This window comes from Mytilus californianus, unplaced genomic scaffold (assembly GCF_021869535.1).
Source record: "Mytilus californianus isolate M0D057914Y unplaced genomic scaffold, xbMytCali1.0.p SCAF_7, whole genome shotgun sequence".
Taxonomy (NCBI): Eukaryota; Metazoa; Mollusca; class Bivalvia; order Mytilida; family Mytilidae; genus Mytilus; species Mytilus californianus.
In genome coordinates, this window is record NW_026262723.1 from 49824879 (window position 1) to 49848144 (window position 23266).

The 23266-nt window shown below is 34.8% G+C and overlaps 1 protein-coding gene across 2 annotated transcripts in view; it reads right to left on the reverse strand.

The window, feature by feature from the left end:
* Positions 1–23266, reverse strand: part of LOC127709737 (BTB/POZ domain-containing protein KCTD5-like) — a 134747-nt gene that overhangs the window by 102834 nt on the left and 8647 nt on the right. For both annotated transcript variants that reach the window (XR_007985719.1, XM_052215410.1), the window contains exons 2-3: positions 7299–7407; positions 3388–3479 (exon numbers count right to left, since the gene is read on the reverse strand). Coding sequence is in view for 1 of the 2 variants with exons in the window: in XM_052215410.1 (XP_052071370.1) it covers positions 3388–3479; positions 7299–7407 (201 nt within the window). In the remaining variant the exon portion in view is untranslated. The remainder of the gene's footprint in view (positions 1–3387; positions 3480–7298; positions 7408–23266) is intronic.

The following is a 23266-nucleotide window of genomic DNA, read 5'->3' on the forward strand; positions in this document are numbered from 1 at the left end:
TGAAGATCTTGTCTTGCTAATCATTTTGCTTTTAAGTTTTTATCTTTGTAAAGCAGTTTTCTAGATAATAGACATAACCCAAAACAAAATGATTTAAATCATCATTAAAGGGCAATAACTCCTATAAGCAGCCAACTTACATTTTCATCCATGTTGACATATTTGTAGATCTTGTCATGTTGATCTTTCCTGCTATTTAAAATTTCTATCTATGAATTATAGTTTTCAAGATAATAGGCAAAAGCGCAAAAATAATTGGTATAGGTGTCTGATGGCATACCCCCCCCTGCCTGGAAATTTTAAAATAAATGAAGCTAAATCATGTGATCTGGGGCATTTCCAGCTAGATGTTTTGCATGATGAATTTACAGGTTTGCTAATAAAATGTAGAGACAAAACTATTTATTTTTTGTTTTAATCATCTCCATTAAGTCTGTATGCAATGATCTGGAAAGATTTTGTCTCTATAGGCCAAGGGCTCCCTCATATGAATTTTAATGGACCATTTTGAACATGAATGGGCCATTACAGTTTATAACATAAGTAAAAAGTATATACTTAAACAGGAAAATACTATCCAATACTGTTTATGATGACAACAAAGAGAAGAATCAAAACTTGATACGCAGACTAGTAGAACAATTCACATTCAAATTATTACAACTGATTTAACAACTTTTAATAGTCATCAAAATAAGGAGATAATTAAAGATTCGTTTCTATTCCCATGAATTCCCGAGTGAAAGTGGATTGCCATACTTTCTATGGTATTTAATTAATGCCATTTCATGCACTTCCTTGGCTTGATTGCCTGTTTTATTCATATTATCATCACAACTAACAGAAGAAAATAACGTATTGACCAGCGAAAAAAGCATTTCACCTGCACACTTTGGCATGTTTACAAAATTTATGAATAAACCTAAGATCAAAAAGTTAACAAAGACAGTTACGTGCATTTTATGGAGACAAAAATGAAATTAAGAAAAATGCATTATGTTTTTTTAATCGAAATTAATAGTAATCATACTTTTAATACTATTATTTGAAGAAAAAAAATCGACCATACTAGCAAACTTTCATAGAATTAAAGTTGTGTCCTTTTAAAATTTAGATCATGGTTATTCACGTTTTTCCAGTTTTCAGATAAACCATGCAGAATTTGGCTTAACTGGTTCCCGAAATATGATTATTATCTGTCTATCGACGATTTTTGTTCAGGAACAGTACGACAACCTATATTTTGAACCAAATCATACAGACGATAAAATAATCAATTACCTTTCAGCTACAACTTTATTGAATTGGGAATTTTCCGTGTTCATTTGAGAAAAATTTAAGTTTTTTCTAATTGGGAACGGGGCGGATATTCAGACCAAAAATAAAGGCAGGAAAATCACTGCTGCCCCCGCCTAGGCACCCGCCCATAATCATCATACTATAAGGTTTAAAACTTTGTCCAAGCCACCCAACCATAAAATAGAAGTTTTCCCAGGAACACGATTGATTGATTGTTGTTCACTTAAGAAATTGAACAGCATATAAAAGTGAAAGTCAAGGCCATATTTAAACAAAAGTGAACGTTGTTCTTTGCATAACAATTCCTTTTAATTCTTTTAATATTAAAAATAACTCTAAAAATTTTATTTTGTAATAGACTCATTAGCAATCATACCACATCTCCTTTTTTTTTTATATCAAATGGTTTAATAATTTAATAGCTAAATTACTGCAGCAATCCCTAAGTGTTGTTATATTGGTATTTACATTTTTTGTATTTTATTGTATCAAACCTGCATACCCAAGGTATCCACTTAAGGGATTCTATGGTCATTTTTTTGTATTCTTTTGTTTCATTTTTGCGTATGTGCTTTTTCAATATGCCATTTTGCTTTTCTTTGTTGACATATTTGTTTGTTTTTATATTGATTGAGATTATAACATAATGTTGACTGCTGTACCCCTATTTTTGACATTTTTACCTATTATGTCTGTTTGTTTTGTTCACACATTGTTGTCAATATATTGGAATTTAATGCGACTGTCATACAAGTGAGAGGTTTAGCTAGCTTTAAAACCAGGTCTAATCCACCATTTTCTACATAAGGAAATGCCTGTACCAAGTCAGGAATATGACAGTTGTTTTCCATTCATTTGATGTGTTTGAGGTTTTGATTTTGCCAATTGTTAAGGATTTTCCGTTTTGAATTTTCCTTGGAGTTCGGTATTTTTGTTGTTTTACATTTTTTTTTTAACAGTTACCAATCATTGGTTCACTGTTGTGCTTAACATGCTTAACAAGTAAAACTGTGAGCTACTGCTCACTGATGATACCCCGCCGAAATATTTCGGTAAACAGGAAGTTGTTGAGTGATGAATCTGAAAACGCATCACACGGTGTAACTTACTTATATAAACCCTGAAACCAAATTTCAGAAATCCTTGTCAAGTAGTTCCTGAGAAAAATGTGACGTAAATTTTCAACTTGGCTATCATGTGTAAAATAATACAAGTGTTCGGTAAACAGGAAGTTGTTGAATGATGAATCTGAAAACTCATCACACGGTGTAACTTACTTATATAAACCCTGAAACTAAATTTCAGAAATCCTTGTCAAGTGGTTCCTGAGAAAAATGTGACGAAAATTTTCAACTTGGCTATCATGTGTAAAATAATACAAGTGTTCGGTAAACAGGAAGTTGTAGAGTGATGTATCTGAAAACGCATCACACAGTGTAACTTACTTATATAAACCCTGAAACCAAATTTCAGAAATCCTTGTCAAGTAGTTCCTGAGAAAAATGTGACGAAAATTTTCAACTTGGCTATCATGTGTAAAATAGTACAAGTGTTCGGTAAATAGGAAGTTGTTGAGTGATGAATCTGAAAACGCATCAAACGGTGTAACTTACTTATATAAACCCTGAAATCAAATTTCAGAAATCCTTGTCAAGTAGTTCCTGAGAAAAATGTGACGAAAATATTCATGGGACAGACGGACTGACGGATGGATGGATGGACTGACGGAAGGACAGACAGAGGTAAAACAGTATACACACACTTTTTTAAAGCGGGGGTATAATAATATAATTAGTATCCTGATAATTCAGATAGGATATGTTGATAATATTTCTTGAGATTTTAAGGGTTTTTGCTTCAAGAAGCAGAACCAAATACCACAAGTTTATATATTCTGCTTCCACCTTGAAACAGTTTTCTACTAAACCAGAGGCATCCAAGCTGCTACAATATCATCAAAGCAGTTTTGAGCACTGGGATTATACATGTTCATTTCCGTTTTCTCATATCAATAAAAGGAAATGTGGCATATATGTCAATGAGACAATAACCTAACACACAAAAAATCCCCAAAGACATCATATTTACCTGGTTTTGCTTTGCATCTCTCTCTTTTAACCTTTCCTTGACTAGTTTTATCAGCTCTGTTATATTGTAGAATTCTGCTTCTTCCAGCACACCTAGAAAGACTCAAACTGTCACTTACTTAAATTAACTGTAAACATACAAAAACGAATTTTCATTAACATTCAGAACCCTTTTTCAACCTTAAAATTATCGGTTTCCAATTTTTACCTTCTGTTCTTGAAAATTTTGTGAATTCTGAAATAAATTTGATGTTTTTTAATTGTGTGAAAAATTTGACATGTTGAATATCGCAATATCAATAATCTGCTTTGAAAGGTATAAGAATTGCACTGCTTTACTCAATATTGCATAGTCAATTGCCATGATTTTGCAATGATAAATACACACATTTAATGATAAAATAACAGGAAGGCATCCAACAAGGAGTTGCATGGGTTATTGTGATAAGCATAACCCATCTAGGAAAACAGGTATCAGATGTCTGACAGATCCAATAAAATGCTTCGCTGAGCGCAGCTGGATATGACCGCAGAGGTCCAACCCTGAACAGTTGGGGCAAAAATGGACACAATATTCGCGCTTGATACAGGTCTGAATTTGGATTGTAATTAAATATTTGACACATACTAGGTTTCTGACACAGAATAACTGTAGTCAAAGAACTTAAAATTGATTATATGATTTGAATTTATATTCAATTTTTTGCTTTTGTGCAATACACTATGCTGTTGAATATTAACCCCCCCCCCCCCCCCCCAAAAAAAAAAAATATTTTGAAATTTTTTTTTTCTAATTTCTGAAATCTGAAATGAGAAAAATTGTAGCCACCAAACAAATTCTTATTTACCCTCCCCCCCCTCCTCCCCCCAAATTTTTTTTTTTTTTCAACTCCCCCTTTCCCTTATTCCAAAAAAAATCTCAATTCAAATTTCTAATGGAGTTTGCAACCATAACTACTCATTTAAATACATCATAAAATATTAAAATATAAAATGACATACAGTCATGGTTAAAATTAATATCAATTAATAGTAACTTCTAAAAATAAATTTACAGCTCTAATCATGCTAATCATCTCAAGACAATCATCATTTCTTAATACATAATTTACCAGCAGTGTAAGGGAGGTAATCAAACATATATACAACAGTAGTCTTTAAGTGGATTGGATTACCTCCCTTACACTGCTTTTAAATTGTCTAAATTGTCCTTTAACCATAAAAACCCTTGTTTTTCCCCCTTTTTTGCCCCTAATTGCTAAATGGTTTGAGACATAACCCCGCATAACCATCCCTTTGTTGTATGGAAACTTGTGGTATAATTTCAGAGAGATTCATACACTTAAACACAAGTTATTGTCTGGAAACTGCAAAAATGCTTAGTTGGGCCCCTTTTTTGGCCCCTCATTCCTAAACCTTTGGGACAATAACCCCCAAAATCGATCCCAACCTTCCTTTTGTGGTTATAAACCTTGTGTTAAAATTATATTGATTTCTATATACTTATACTAAAGTTATTATCCGGAAAACATCTGTCTTCGGACGACGCTGACGACGACGACAACGTGATTCCAATATACGACCAAAAAATTTTTAATTTTTGCCGTCGTATAAAAATCACTTACATGTTACAAGCTGCAGACTAGATACATGTATGAAGCCATTCTCTGCATTTTTTACAGGAAAAATGTGTGCCAAAAATAGTATGTAGCTCTCCACGGTTAGGGAATGAAAAAAAAATTGACACTCATAATTTTTAACCATGATTCTCTATTCCAGGTTTTTTAACAACTTCAGCTTTACTGTTAATGTCAAACATGTACACATGTATGCAATCAGCATTATCCATAGATTCATCTGCGAAATATAATTTCTTTTCTGTATATCCATGGCAATACTCTGCAATTATTTGCCATGACAAATGGCAAACCAAGGCATAAAAATGTCACATTTGCTACCAAAATTAGATTCAAAGTAGAATTTCAATCAATAGAGGTAGGTCTTCTACCTTTTGAAATATAAAGCTTTATACAAATAGTTTATGCTGCTGCCTAATATTAATCCTGAGGTCTCGCATTTTGCGACTTGTTGCATGTGAGACAAAAACTGTCATTTAAATCAATAACTCCTACAAATGTATAAGGAGTCATCAGATGGTTTTGATCATATTGGCAATTCAGTGAAAAAGAAAGTTTTGGCCATTTTTTTTTTTTTTTAAAAACATAACTTCATGTCCCTTTGACTATATTTTGTCCATCTGACTAAGACATGTAAGATGTCAAAAAGGCCATTACCAGGAAATATTCTGTTTAAAGAATCTTTATTTGAAAGTGTGGGTAATCCAGTGATAATAAACAGCTGCGCCATGAGCGCATGATACGCCCGTCGTCTTGTGTGTGAATTTTTATGCAATAAGCATAAATAGTTTCTGACATACGGCGTGACATGCGAAAACCCCCTTTTTTTTTTTACAAAAAACTCAATATCTCTAAAATAAAATTTTGAATCAAAACCAAAAAGTATACAGATCTTTAGATTAATATAACTAAGAAGTGTGTAAAATTTTAAGCAATAATCATAAATCGTTTTTGAGATACGGCGCAACATGTGAAAACACCCCTTTTAAAAAAAAAAAATCAATATCTCAAAAAAAAAATTTTGAATCAAAACCAAAAAGTATACAGATCTTTAGATTAATATAACTAAGAAGTGTGTAAAATTTTAAGCAATAATCATAAATCATTTTTGAGATATGGCGCGACATGTGAAAAACCCCTCCCCCTTTTTTTACAAAATACTCAATAACTCAAAAATAAAATTTTGAATCATCACCAAAAAGTATACAGATCTTAAGGTTAATATAACTAAGAAGTGTGTAAAGTTTTAAGCAATAATCATAAACTGTTTTTGAGATACGGCGCAACATGTGAAAAACCCCTCCCCCTTTTTTAACAAAATACTCAATAACTCAAAAATAAAATTTTGAATCATCACCAAAAAGTATACAGATCTTTAGATTAATATAACTAAAACTGTGTGTAAAGTTTTAAGCAATAATCATAAATTGTTTTTGAGATACGGCGCGACATGTGAAAAAAAACACACACCTGTTTTAGATACTAAGTCCTGTAACTCAAAAAGTTTTAATCTTATTTTCACCAAAAAATATACAGATCGTTTGACCATCATAAGAAACAACTATGTTAAGTTTCATGAAATTTGGATAAGTCATTCTCAAGTTACCGTGCGACATGTTTACGCCGGACAGACAGACGGACAGACGGACAGACAGACGGACAGACGGACAGACAGACGGACGGACGGACACCGGACATTTGTATAACATAATACGTCCCGTCAAAAATTTGACAGGCGTATAAAAATGCACAACTTGTTCTGAATTGTATTTAAATACTTCCTATAGCATATATAAACTTATCATGCTTTCTTGTTAACTATCTAAAAATAATACCTGATGTTTTTCAACATATCATAAAAAGTAATATTTTATTAATTTGTATTTACATAGGAACTACATATAAGTGTATTTATTTACAATTGAAATTGATCAACATCGTTTTCTTTGTTTAAGTGCAAATTACAAAGGCTGTAAGTAGATTTTCCATACCTTTCAACTGACACCTGGGAATTAAAGAGCTCACCCAAAATTTTTCTATTGTTCCCCGGGTCATCAAAGATAACCTTGTATTTCGGCATTTGACCCTTTTTCACCCATTTTCTTGTGCCCTGAGACTTTTTAAGTCACATCAATGATTTTTTCATATGCCTTTAATTCTGAATTCTGCCCATACTTAAATCCAGAGTCATGACATTGAATTGATTGGCTCAAAAACTACGACTTAAAATTTGTAAACAGGACAACATCATTCAAAGCCTTACTAAATAACTAACCTTCTTCTGCTAAGTCTTTATTTATCACCAACTTTCCATGCCGTAAATAATTTAAAACAGGTCCAAAGTATGTGGGATCTCTGTCTATCAAAAAAGCTCCATTTTCATCCTACAAAATATGTACCAAGTTAATTTCAATTTACTTTCCCTCATTTGAGGCATAGCTGCTAATTTTGGAACTATTACCAATTTGGCTTTTGTCCCCAATCTGATAAAATTTGCTGCATGTGCCATTTCATATGTAAAATGTGGATTCAAAATTATTCGTATTAACATAAAAACTAGAGGCTCTCAAGAGCCTGTGTCGCTCACCTGACTCTACTTTGGTTTTAGAAATCATGTAAAGATAGATAAAAATCATAACAGATACCCAAATAATAATGATTGAGGCCAAATTTGGATTATTATTGGTCCCGTTATTTAATAAAATATCCTGGTGGCCATCTTGAACAGTAAATCAGCAACAAAGTAGCAACACATGGTCAGCACCTCATAAGGAACATTCATGCCATGTTTGGTTTCATTCCATTCAGTGGTACTCTAAAAGAAGACATTTGTATGTATTTCCCATAGGGTCCTATGTTCAACTAAGCCCCCCCCCCCCCCCCCCTAGTGGCCATCTTGGATGATGGATTAGCTGCAAAGTAAAAACACTTGGTCAGCACCTCATTAGGAACATTCATGCCATGTTTGGTTCCATTCCATTTAGTGGTTTTCTAAAAGAAGACATTTGTATGTATTTCCCATAGGGTCCTATGTTAAACTAAGTCCCCCGCTGTCAGCCATCTTGGATGATGGACATAATGCAAAGTAACAACACTTGGTCAGCACCTCATAAGGAACATTCATGCCATGTTTGGTTTCAATCCATTCAGTGGTTCTCTAAAAGAAGACATTTGTATGTATTTCCCATAGGGTCCTATGTTAAACTAAGTCCCCCGCTGTCAGCCATCTTGGATGATGGACATACTTTATTTATTATTATTTATTATTATTTATTATTATTATTATTACAATTTTTCTATAGCGCTAAATCTAAAACAATATTACTCAAAGCGCTTTACATCACATGTTAAACGAAATATACACACAGACAGTGATAAAAATATAAAACATGAACACACAAAATAAATATTTAAGTGTTAAAACTTTTCTAGATAAAAGGATTAATAATGTGGAAATTTTTACAAAAAAGTGGAATATATATATCAATGAATCAAAATAAAATTATACTGAATAAAGTTGGTAAAATAAATAGCCAAAAAAGTCTAAAATAAGATTGCTATTAAAAATTATCAAATATAAGTTAAAATTTGAAAACGTATTCAAAAGATGAAAAAGGAATATTACCATGTAAAAATATAATTACTGAAATGAAAAATATGTGTGCTACTAAAAACATACAATGTACATATTATAAATGAAACATATCTCCAGTTAAAAGAAAGGTTCGATAAATCAAAAGCAGGCTAACGTCTATGGCACAATGTATCACAGAAACGAATTTAAGGGATTAAAAATGCTTGTCGAAAAAAGTGAGTTTTTAAGTTCTTTTTGAATACAGGCACCAACTTTGCATTTTGAAGTTTTTTTGGTAATGCATTCCAAAAGATGGCCGCTGCTTGATCAAATCTTCTATTGCCGTAGGTTTTGGTTCGCACAATAGGAGTTACGAGTGTTAAGTTGTTTTCAGACCTTAATGATCTTGATGGCCTGTATAAATTTACAAGTTCACTAAGATATAATGGCGCTTCATGTTTCACGGACTTGAATACATATAATAATATTTTGTATTGCACCCTGTATTGCACAGGCAGCCAGTGAAGAGACTCAAGTGTCGAAGTAATGTTTTCGTATTTCTTTTTTCTTGTAACCACTCGCGCAGCAGTGTTCTGAACCCTTTGTAGTCTCTGAATCATGTAAGCTGGTAGTCCATAGAGTAAAGCGTTGCCATAATCCAATCTAGAAATGATTAACGAATTGACCAGAGTTTTACATGCATCCTCGTTGATGTACGGACGTATACGGCCTATATTTCGTATTTGATAAAAACATGATCTCGAAACTGAACTGACTTGTTGGTGCATTGACAGAGTCTTATCAAAATGAACACCCAGATTTTTAATACACTCAGAACTTGTAATGATGTTTCCTTTAAAGGTGAGATTGCAATCCTTCAAATCTTTCACTCGGTTTTTCGGAGCAAATAGCATCAGTTCCGTTTTGTCCTCGTTCAGTTTAAGCATGTTTACACACATCCAGGAACTTATATCGGCCAAACAGTCCTCAATTCGATTCAATGTGTTTTTCCAGTTATCAAGAGGTTCGAAAACTAAATAGATCTGCGTAGCATTGATAAGACATGTTGTGACGTCTACAGATTTCGCCGATCGGCTTCGAAAATATAGTATATAGCTTTGGGCCAAGCACGGAGCCCTGCGGCACACCGCAATTAAGACGAAATTCGTTGGAGTGGGCCGAGCCTACTGCTATACGCTGTGTCCTATCTCGGAGGTAAGAGAGTAACCATTTCAGAGCAGAACCTGAGATTCCAAAAGCATATTCTAATCTAGCTTCGATAATGTTATGGTCAATCACATCAAACGCCGCAGAAAGGTCGAGCATCAATAAAACGGCACAACAGTTTTTGTCTAGCGCACTTGCAATGTCATGGTGAACTCGAAGTAACGTTGTTTCGGTTGAGTGTCCCGCACGATAGGCAGATTGAGCAGGGTCATGAAGAGTGTTTGACAATAGATGCTCTTCTAGACGACTTTCAATAACTTTTTCGAGAACTTTAGAATCGAAAGGAAGGTTCGAAACCGGGCGATAGTTTTTCAGTGTGTCTTTATCTAAACCGGGTTTCTTCAACAGAGGTCGCACAATAGCCTCTTTATACGATACTGGTACAGTGGAAGTTGATAATGACTTGTTTATGATCATCGTAATATTGCTGGCAATGCTGTTTACACAAGTTTTCAAAAGCTTAGTCGGGATTGGGTCGAGTTCACAAGATTTACTTGACGCTTTTAGAATTATTTTCGACACTTCATCAATTGACGCAGGGTGGAAGTCGGTGAGAGTGTTGCCTTCAAAACGTATATCTGCTCGTAGAGGGTCAATATCGTCGATAGAATTATTCGCCGAAAGTAAACTTGTCCTGATGTTTTCGATTTTCTCAAGAAAAAAATGTCCGAAACGATTTGACAGTTCAAACTCGCTTTGATGTGATGGAAGGATGACGTCATTACTATTTCCCAAAAGTCCATTGGTTAATTTGAAAAGTTTTTTGTGATCATTTCCAATATCCGAAATTTTGTTTGAATAGTAATCAGTTTTACTTTGTATCAGTATTTTATTTGATGTGACACATAATTCTTTGTATATCAACTTGTGAACCTCGAGGTTTGTTTTCCACATAGTTCTCTCAGCTTTCCGACGCTCGACCTTTGCTTTGCGGATTTTGTCGCCATACCATTCCGTGTTCGGTCGCATCGTTATGATTTTTGTTTGAACCGGTGCATGTTTGTCTAAAACTGCCTTGAGATCGGAATTATGCGATTTAACCAAATTCTCAATGTCAGGATCATTGTTGTGAATGAAACAATTCTTGTCGATGTCAGCCTTAAAACTGTCAACGTTGATATTGATTATCTTTCGGATTGTCAATGATTTTTTCAGTCTTGCTGGTTTGCTAAGATTGATTCGGCTATGAACAGCAAAATGATCTAAGGACGCATTGCTTTTATCGTTGTATATTTGTGTGTTTTCGATTGACGGTTCACTCAACAAGATTGAACTGTTTTCTCTACTTATGATAACATCGAGCGTGTGTCCACGGATATGTGTGGGTCCATCAACTTGTTGTACTAGTCCACGATCGCTAAGTGACTCAGTGAACCTTCGCCCACCGCAATCGCTAACGTCATCAAGATGGAAATTAAGATCACCTACGATGATGATTTCACCTGAAAATTCCGTAGTATAGTCTAGGAATTCTAACCATTCTTCGAAAAAAGTGGTTGTTTTCAGTTTATTGTTTCGGGATGGCGGGGGACGATACACAACAAATAGTCGGAACAGGTTGGAATTACTGCAAAGTAACAACACTTGGTCAGCACCTCATAAGGAACATTCATGCCATGTTTGGTTTCATTCCATTCAGTGGTTCTCTAAAAGAAGACATTTGTATGTATTTCCCATAGGGTCCTATGTTAAACTAAGTCCCCCGCTGGCGGCCATCTTGGATGATGGATCGGCTGCAAAGAAACAACACTTAGTCAACACCTCGTAAGGAACATTCATGCCATGTTTGGTTCCATTCCATTCAGTGGTTTTCTAAAAGAAGACATTTTGTATGTATTTCCCGTAGGGTCCTATGTTAAACTAAGTCACCCACTGGCCGCCATCTTGGATGATGGATCGGATGCAAGTAACAACACTTGGTCAGCACCTTATAAGGAACATTCATGCCATGTTTGGTTTCAATCCATTTGCTGGTTCTCTAAGAGAAGACATTTGTATGTATTTCCCATAGGGTTCTATGTTAAACTAAGTCCCCCGCTGGCGGCCATCTTGGATGATGGACCGACTGCAAAGTTACAACACTTGGTCAGCACCTTATAAGGAACATTCATGCCATGTTTTGTTTCATTCCATTCAGTGGTTCTCTAAAAGAAGACATTTGTATGTATTTCCCATAGGGTCCTATGTTTAACTAAGTCCCCTGCTGTCAGCCATCTTGGATGATGGACCGACTGCAAAGTAACAACACTTGGTCAGCACCTCATAAGGAACATTCATGCCATGTTTTGTTTCATTCCATTCAGTGGTTCTCTAAAAGAAGACATTTGTATGTATTTCCCTTAGGGTCCTATGTTTAACTAAGTCCCCTGCTGTCGGCCATCTTGGATGATGGACCGACTGCAAAGTAACAACACTTGGTCAGCACCTCATAAGGAACATTCATGCCATGTTTGGTTTCATTCCATTCAGTGGTTCTCTAAAAGAAGACATTTTATGTATTTCCCATAGGGTCCTATGTTAAACTAAGTCCCTCGCTGGCGGCCATCTTGGATGATGGATCGGCTACAAAATAACAACACTTGGTCAGCACCTCATAAGGAACATTCATGCCATGTTTGGTTTCATTCCATTTAGTGGTTCTCTAAAAGAAGACATTTGTATGTATTTCCCATAGGGTCCTATGTTAAACTAAGTTCCCCGCTGGCGGCCATCTTGGATGATGGATCGGCTACAAAGTAACAACACTTGGTCAGCACCTCATAAGGAACATTCATGCCATGTTTGGTTTCATTCCATTCAGTGGTTCTCTAAAAGAAGTCATTTGTATGCATTTCCCATAGGGTCCTATGTTAAACTAAGTGCCCCGCTGCAGCCATCTTGGATGATGGATCGGCTACAAAGTAACAACACTTGGTCAGCACCTCATAAGAAACATTCATGCCATGTTTGGTTTCATTCCATTCAGTGGTTCTCTAGAAGAAGTTCAAAATGTAAAAAGTTAATGCCGACGACGGACGATGCCGGACGACGGATGCCAAGTGATGAGAAAAGCTCACTTGGCTCTTAGGGCCAGGTGAGCTAAAAATATATCTCATTTGAAGGTTATTACTCATTGTCTGCAAACTCTTCAATACATGTTTTACACTAATTGCTTATATAAAAATATATAATATATGAAAGTAATAATCTTCAGATAAGGATTACTCAAACATGAAGAAGAAACGCACAGCAGCAAACAACTTCCCCCTCAGTCAAATCGCCCCACACTAACTGGCCACACTCATGTAAGGGTGCTGCCTTAAACAGTTTCGTATAAAATACTAGGGTTTTTTCCCAACTAAAAATAGACATGGAGGAAAATCCCTTTTTATTTACAAAATTGGTGAAAAAGTATCATGATTTTTGTATTTGATAGTGAAAATCAGTTAGTTAACTTTCAATTAAAACAGGCTGAAAGATCAAAATGATTTTTCACATTAGATTAGATATACTAGTTTTGAGGGGAGACAATACTGTAAACTTCCTATTTTTTTGGTAGTGAAAATTGAAAACTTATTTGTAGCCCCTGTAGCTCTTTAAGGAGCAGGCAAATGTATGAGAATTTTTTAAAAGACCAGGTAAAAATCTATGAAATTCATACAGTTTTGATTTTCTGAATTGCGCCTGTATCATGCCTACATGGGTGTGCACATACCGGATTTCATGTTTTTCATGTTGAGATTAGGCATTTTTTTGTTCATCTTCTCTGGATAGAACTTTTTTATTACGCTAAAATAACACTATTTTTATTTCAATATAAAGTACAGAAAATTCTGATTTCAGTGATATCTAGTTTTATACAAGTATCTTTATTAACAATACCAACACTAAGGGTCACTTCTGCATGGTCCCTCAAAATATTACGTCATAGAAAATAAAATGCTCTGCTGGGCGCAGCTTGATACGACTGCAGAGGTCGACCCCTGAACAGTTGGGGCAAATATGGACACAACATTCAAGCTTGATACAGCTCTGAATTTGGATTGCGATTAAATATTTGACACAGTACAGCTTTCTGACACAGAATGAATGTGGTCTAAGAACTTAAAAATTTTTAATTTACCTATTATGGTCCAATATCCAAAATCTAAATATATACACAGTTAGATTCAGCATATTAAAGAACCCCAAGAATTCAATTTTTGTTAAAATCAAACTAAGTTTAATTTTGGACCCTTTGGACCTTAATGTAGACCATTTTGAAAACGGGACCAAAAATTAAGAATCTAAATACACGGTTAGATTCAGCATATCAAAGAACCCCAATATTACATTTTTTGATGAAATCAAACCAAATCATTATTATTTGCTTTTATTCATAAACCAAAAATAACCTACTTAAAATGGAAAATTGTTTTTTGGCCCCAAATTCCTAAATGTTTAGGGCAATTACCCCCAAACTCAAACCCAGCTTTCCCTTTGTGATATGGAACCTTGTATTACAATTTCATGAAGATCCATACACTTACACACAAGTTATTATCCGGAAACTAGAAAAATGCTAGTTTTTTTCCCTTTTTGGCCCCTAATTCCTAAAATTTTGAGGCAATAATCCCCAAAATCAATCCAAGCCTTCCCTTTTGGTATGGTACCTTGCAGTACAATTTCAGAGAGGTCCATTCACTTGAACACAGGTTATTGTCTGGAAACTAGAAACTAGAAAAATGCTTATTTTTGGCCCCTTTTTTGCCCCTTATTCCTAAATGTTTTGGGCAATTACCCCCAAACTCAATTCGAGCTTTCCTTTTGTGATATGGAACCTTGTAGTACAATTTCAGAAAAATCCATACACTTACACACAAGTTATTGTCATGAAACTAGAAAAATGCTTGTTTTTTGCCCCTTTTTTGGCCCTAATTCCTAATATTTTGAGGCAATTACCGCCAAAATCAATCCCAGCATTCCCTTTGTGATATGGAACCTTGTGGTACAATGTCAGAGAGATCCATACACTAACACACAAGTTATTGTCTGGAAGTTACAAAAATGCTTATTTTTGGCCCCTAATTCCTTAATTGTTGGTACCATAACCCTTAAAATCAATCCCAACCTTCCTTTTGTGGTATTGAACCTTTTGGTAAAATTTCATAGAGATCCATTAACTTAAACTAAAGTTTTTGTGCGAAAACCAATGTGTATTCGGAGGAGGACGACGACGCCTACGTCATACCAATATACGACCACAAAAAAACTATTGATTGCACCCTAAATAAACTCACCCCACTTAAAAGGAGTTGTATTCCACTTTATAAATGCTGAATTGTTTTCAGAAAATGTCTAATGTTTCGTTTATTTGCAAAAATATGCACATTACATGCAAATGAGCTTTACCCTGCTGCTGACCCATATTGATTCCTTTAAATTTAAGATAGAGGATCACTGGGTGGGGTGGTCAGAGTGAGGAGCCGGGGTTGGGTGGGGGGGAATTTGCCCCAAAGTTGGTCATCAGGTGCAATACACTGCTTCGCTGAGCGCAGCTGGATACGCCCGCAGAGGTCCAACCCTGAACAGTTAGGGCAAAAATGGACACAATATTCAAGCTTGATACAGGTCTGAATTTGGATTGTAATTAAATATTTAACATATTATAGGTTACTGAATAAATGTAGTCAAAGAACTTGAAATTGGTTATATGAATTGAATTTATATTCAATTAAAGATTTCTTGCTGTTGTGCAATACACTGTGCTGTTGCGCAATACTTAGTAAATCTGTTGTCAGACTATAAACAAATAAAGTTCAATTTCTTTTCAATGTCATATTTGAAATTTACGAAAATCAATAGGGAGATTACATCAATAACTATAAATAATTCACCAAAGTTTCATGAGAACTGCTGAAAGCATTTTTGAGTTATTGTCCAAAAACTGGAAAATCACCCCTTTTTTAATGAATAAAACCCCAAAACTCAGAAACGGTAAATCTGAAATTTATAAAAAACGAAAAGGAGCTCACGTCAATAGATATAAACAATTCACTAAAGTTTCATGCATATTGGTTAAAGCTTTTTTGAGTTAATGTCCGACATGTTGACGACGGATGGACGGACAGACAGAGACGGTTAACGGTATACCATAATACATCCCGTAAACGGGCGTATAAAAAGCGTCAATTTTTACGATTTTTCATCCTTTTTCTTGACAAGGAAGACCAAGGGATGATGATAGATGTATCTTACTGTAGCCTGCATGTAGAGTGGACCCAGTGAAAACATAATCATAACCATGATAACAAAGCTTAGGTCGGTGTTAAACTGATCTTGGTACAGCAGACGAAAGAAGGTCAATTGCACCAAAAATATGGAATTTCTCGATTTATCCCGATTTTTGGCTTCAACTGGACCTGCAACCGGAAGTTGTAGTTCACTAAGTGGATTTCAATAATAAACACGATCAGTAGTTATATTCCCGCAGGTTTACGCTATTTTTTAAAGTTTTAGGCCTCTGAACTGCGTGTATCTGACACCGAAGGGAGGCCCACCCCTCCAGAAAAACAAGTTTTATTCGATTTCAATTTTCTAATTTCGTATTTGAGCTCAAAATGCACCTTAAACATGAGAAACACGACAATAAATAAAAGTTGAGGGAACATGCATCACTTCGAAATTAATGTCATAAAGTTGACCTCTAAAAGTATGGAGAGCCATTGGAGCCAAATAACGGTAGTTTGGGTAAGCCCGTCATATGACGGTCAGCGCATGGTAAGGGTTATAAGACAAATCAACTTACCCTACAAATTAAAAGTTGTTAAATGAAGAGGAACAAATGGATTCTTAGTTGTATTTGCCAAAACCATTGGTCCTCAATGCTCAACTTTGTACTTTAGTTAGCCTTTTCAACTATTTTTAATCAAGCCTCACTGATGAGTCTTTTGTAGAAGTAATGTGCATCTGGCGTACCAAATTTTAAGCCTGGTATCTATGAGTTTATTTCCTTGGTCTTTAAAAATAAATTCACATTCTGATTTCCTTTTTAACATTTTATGCTAATATTTTTTTCTTTTTTTTGGACTAAAAATAACAAATTGCAAAATAAGTAAAAGAAATGAACAGAAAAAAAAATATTGCCCCCTGAGGTCATGATATGTTGAAGGACTTACTATGACTAGGAGTGCCTGATTCCCACTTTCCTCCTTTTACAGAATATCTCTATTTATAACTCTATAACGTCCCCCAGTTCCCTCCTCCTCTTTCCCTGGTTCCTGCCCCTTAACTCTCACTTCCTTCCCAATGCCATGACTCTTGTTTCCCGCCCCTCATTCCCAAATTCCCTTATCCTTGTCCAACCCCTCTTACATTTGTCTTTATTCAGTGGGATTTACACAAATGTAAGAGCGGTTGGACAAGGATAAGCTAGCTGACAAAGAGAGGTAGAAGATACCAAAGGGATAGTCAAAACTCATAAGTTGAAAAATGAACTGTCAATGCCATTGCAAACAAGAGTGCACACGCTGAAATGTCTAACACCTGCTTTACTGACAATTGATTTTATGTTGATAGTCCTAAATAAAAAGCTTTCCTACAACTTTAACATAAACTTAACATGATCCTAGAAAATGAGGTCAAGGTCAGATAAACCAAACTGGAAATACATGTACACCTTACAATCATTCCATACACCAAATATGCTTTCAATATAGTTGACCTATTGCACATAGTATCTAAGAAACAAATGTAACCAGGAAAACTTAACATTGATCAATGAACCATGAAAATGAGGTCAAGGTCAGATGATAATTGCCAGACAGACATATACACCTTACCATCATTCCATACACCAAATATAGTTGACCTATTGCTTATAGTATTAGAAAAACAGACCAATAAACAAAAAACTTAACATTGAGCAATGAACCATAAAAATGAGGTCAAGGTCAAATAAAACAAGCCAGACTGACATGTACATCGTAAAATATTTTCATACACCAAATATAGTTGACCTATTGCATATAGTATTAGAAAAACAGACCAAAACACAAAAACTTAACTTTACCCACTGAACCATGAAAATGAGGTCTGCCAGTTGGACATGTACACCTTACAATCATTCCGTACACCAAATATAGTAGACCTATTGCTTATAGTATCTGAGATATGGACTTGATCACGAAAACTTAATCTTGTTCACTGATCCATGCAATGAGGTTGAGGTCAAGTGAAAACTGTCTGACAGGCATGAGGACCTTGCAAGGTACGCACATACCAAATATAGTTATCCTATTACTCATAATAAGAGAGAAATTAAGAACACTAAAAATCTTAACTTTTTTTTCAAGTAGTCACTGAACCATGAAAATGTGGTCAAGGACAAAGGACATATGACAGACGGAAACTTCATAACATAAGGCATCTATATACAAAGTATGAAGGATCCAGGTCTTCTACCTTCTGAAATATAAAGCTTTTAAGATGTTTGTTAATGCCGCTGCCAAATATATCGAGCTTTCTGTGACAGAAGTCGCAGGCTCAACAAAAACAACTACCAAAAGACAAACAACAGTTTACAAAACACAACAATAAATAAACTGTAAACACAGAGATATGTCTTGCCAGATTTGTTATTTTGATAAAGCAAATGTTGAAATTAAAATAGCAATACTTTAACTTGCAAGTAATGCAAATATTCGAAGTCAATGAACCATGACTGAAGGTACGAGGCTAAACAATCTCCATGGAAATGAGATGTGCCAATGCTAATACAACTGCATACCAAATACCATTGACTTTTCATAAGTCATTCCCTTTAAACAAACCTAAAAACAAACATTAACTTGTAAATTATGCAAAAGTTTCAAAGTCAATGAACCATAATGAGAGGATAGGGTTATATAATCTCCATGGAAATGAAACTTGCAAATGCCAATACATTTGCATACCAAATATCATTGAATTAAAGAACCTTAGTTAGCGCGCTCACATACCCCACGTCCCCACATTGTCATTGGAGAAATAAAATAAGTGTAAGAAAAAAAAATTGAATCATAATTTCCTGTCAATATGCACATCTACATAGTATGTCCTTATTATCTACAAAGTTTCATGAAATTCTGTTGTGTGGTTTCGGATCTAGAGGAGTTGCGATGACAAACTGTTGCAGTAATACATTAAAGCAAATAAGTTCAAAAGGGCGCAACTCCTAGAAAAAAAATTGAATCGTAATTTCCTGTCGATATGCACATCTACATAGTATGTCCTTATTATCTACAAAGTTTCATGAAATTCTGTTGTGTGGTTTCAGAGGAGTTGTGAAGACAAACTGTTGCAGTAGTACATTGAAGCAAATAAGTTCAAAGGGGTGTAACTCCTAGAAAAAAAATTGAATCGTAATTTCCTGTTGATATGCACATCTACATAGTATGTCCTTATTATCTAAAAAGGTTTCAAGAAATTCTGTTGTGTGGTTTCAGAGGAGTTGCGATGACAAACTGTTGCAGTAGTACATTAAAGCAAATAAGTTCAAAGGGGTGCAACTCCTAGAAAAAAAATTGAATTGTAATTTCCTGTCGATATGCACATCTACATAGTATGTCCTTATTATCTACAAAGTTTCATGAAATTCTGTGATGTGGTTTCAGAGGAGTTGCGATGACAAAAGGTTGCAGTAGTATATTGGGCAAATAAGTTCAAAGGGGTGTAACTCCTGGGAAAAAAATTGAATCGTAAATTCCTGTCGATATGCACAACTACATAGTATGTCCTTATTATTTGAAAAGGTTTCATGAAATTCTGTTGTGTGGTTTGAGAGGAGTTGCGATGACAAGAAACAGGACTGACGGACTGATGGACGGACAGGCGGACGGACAGACAGATTTACGGACGGGTCAAAAACATTATACCCTTCACAAAAAATTTGCGTGGGTATAATTACCATTAGTGGTTCATCTTAAACTGACCTAATCACAAACTAATTAATACATGTAAACTAAGAAAAAGTTTCAAAGTCAATAGATCATGACTGAGGGGTAAGGACCAAATGTTCACCATAGAAATGAGATGTGCTAATGCTTATACAACTGCATACCACTAACAGTTCCCCTTAAACTGACCTAATCACAAACTAATACATGAAAACTAAGGAAATAATCAAAGTCAATAGACCATGACTGAGGGGGTGGGGCCAAATAATCTCCATAGAAATGAGATATGCTAATGCTTATACAACTGCATACCAAATATCATTGACCTACCACTAGTGGTTCCCCATAAACTGACCTATTCACAAACTAATACATGTAAACTAAGCAAAGTTTCAAAGTCAATAGACCATGAATGAGGGGGCAGGGCCAAATAATCTCCATGGTAATGAGATGTGCCAATGCTAATACAACTGCATACCAAATATCATTGACCTACCACTAGTGGTTCACTATAAACTAGACCTAATCACAAACTAATACATTGTTGACGCCGCGTACCGACGCCGGAAACAGCATACATGTACCTATGTCTCACCTTTTGACTCTGTCAAGGCGAGACAAAAACTAAATACTGAGCAACAACTAGCCCAACTGAAAAAATAATTTTAAATCATGCTTAAATTAGGCCTGATAATTATAAAGCGCTGACGAAATTGAAAGGAGTTTAATACTGCTGTATTAATGCCTTCAACATTGCCCCATTAACTAAAAGGCGTTTAACCTACTGTTTTTATACATGTACCTACCTACCCGCCCAACTTATGAAACAAAGTCACATCCCACTTAGTTTAGACCTGCAAACTCGCCCCACTAATGAAAAGGAGTTTAATCCTGCTGTATTTATCATACCTACATGTACTAACTCGCCCTACTAATGAAATAAAGTCATATCTTGCTAATAAAGACCTGTAACACACCCTACTAATGAATACTGATGAAAACCTTACAAAGACAACATCTGTGTATTTTTTCGTTTTTGGTCGAAACTCTTTAGAGGCACAGATGTATAAAGCAATATATAACATATATTAAGTACTCAGAATATTACCCGCTGCAATATCAAAGGCCTGGCACTGGTGGTCTATTCAACGACATCCTTCCAACAGGCTAATTACTTATGACCATTAACTACAAATTATCAGTCGTCTTATCATCTGATAATTAATTTGCCTCACCTGTCTCAGGTAAAAATATGCAAAGGTGTTGAAGAATGTCTTAAGCCAAGAAAAGTTGTTTTGATATGATGTTTGTTTGGTAAAATTCTATCAAAAAATGAGAAAGTTACATCATTGTTTAAAGAGCAAAATACGGAATCATGTGAAACTGGCTTGACAGGTATGATAATCTAAATTGTTATAGCACTAGAATTGGTTGAACTAAAGAAAGAAGAATTAGATGATTGACAACAGACAAAATTGTGACAGCTGAAGGAAGGGGTTGAATGGAGGCGATTTAAAGAACAAGTTTCTCCAGTAAATATAAACTATAGATTTTAACAGAGTTTATAGGACTTACTGCCATTATAAGAATGTGTTTGTAAATGAAGAATAAAATGCTCCGCAGGGCGCAGCTTGATACGACCGCAGAGGTCGAACCCTGAACAGTTGGGGGAAGTATGGACACAACATTCAAGCTTGATACAGCTTTGGATTTGGATTGTGATTAAATATTTGACACAGCATAGGTTTCTAACACAGATTGAATGTGGTCTAAGAACTTAAAAATTTTAAATTGGACATTCACCTATTATGGTCCAATATCCAAAATCTAAATACATGGTTAGATTCAGCATATCAAAGAACCCCAAGAATTCAATTTTTGATGAAATCAAACAAAGTTTAATTTTGGACCCTTTTGACCTCAATGTGGACAAAGTTGATAACGGGGCCCAAAAATCAAAAATCTAAATACATGGTTAGATTCAGCATATCAAAGAACCCCATATATTCGATTTTTGTTGAAATCAAACAAAGTTTAATTTTGGACCCCGATTTGGACCAACTTGAAAACTGGGTCCATAATCAAAAATCTAAATACATGTTTAGATTCAGCATATCAAAGAACCCTATAAGAATTCAATTTTTGTTAAAATCAAACTAAGTTTAATTTTGGACCCTTTGGACCTTAATGTAGACCAATTTGAAAACGGAACCAAAATTTAAGAATCTAAATACACGGTTAGATTCGGCATATCAAAGAACCCCAATAATTCAATTTTTGATGAAATCAAACAAAGTTTAATTTTGGACCCTTTTGACCTCAATGTGGACAAAGTTGATAACGGGGCCCAAAAATCAAAAATCTAAATACATGGTTAGATTCAGCATATCAAAGAACCCCATATATTCAATTTTTGTTGAAATCAAACAAAGTTTAATTTTGGACCCCGATTTGGACCAACTTGAAAACTGGGCCCATAATCAAAAATCTAAATACATGTTTAGATTCAGCATATCAAAGAACCCTAAGAATTCAATTTTTGTTAAAATCAAACTCAGTTTAATTTTGGACCTTTTGGACCTTAATGTAGACCAATTTGAAAACGGAACCAAAATTTAAGAATCTAAATACACAGTTAGATTCGGCATATCAAAGAACCCCAATAATTCAATTTTTGATGAAATCAAACAAAGTTTAATTTTGGACCCTTTGGACCTCAATGTGGACCAATTTAAAAACGGGGCCCAAAATCCAAAAACTAAATACACGGTTAGATTCAGCATATTAAAGAACCCCATGAAATCAAGAATAAAACCCCATTGAAATTGGTCAAGAAATAAGCAATTTATAGGAAGTATCTTCTTTTGCACAATCCTGTGCTATTAAATATTTCTTGCTATTCTTAATGTAGACCAATTTGAAAACGGAACCAAAAATTAAGAATCTAAATACACGGTTAGATTCGGCATATCAAAGAACCCCAATAATTCAATTTTTGATGAAATCAAACAAAGTTTAATTTTGGACCCTTTTGACCTCAATGTGGACAAAGTTGATAACGGGGCCCAAAAATCAAAAATCTAAATACATGGTTAGATTCAGCATATCAAAGAACCCCATATATTCAATTTTTGTTGAAATCAAACAAAGTTTAATTTTGGACCCCGATTTGGACCAACTTGAAAACTGGGCCCATAATCAAAAATCTAAATACATGTTTAGATTCAGCATATCAAAGAACCCTAAGAATTCAATTTTTGTTAAAATCAAACTCAGTTTAATTTTGGACCTTTTGGACCTTAATGTAGACCAATTTGAAAACGGAACCAAAATTTAAGAATCTAAATACACAGTTAGATTCGGCATATCAAAGAACCCCAATAATTCAATTTTTGATGAAATCAAACAAAGTTTAATTTTGGACCCTTTGGACCTCAATGTGGACCAATTTAAAAACGGGGCCCAAAATCCAAAAACTAAATACACGGTTAGATTCAGCATATTAAAGAACCCCATGAAATCAAGAATAAAACCCCATTGAAATTGGTC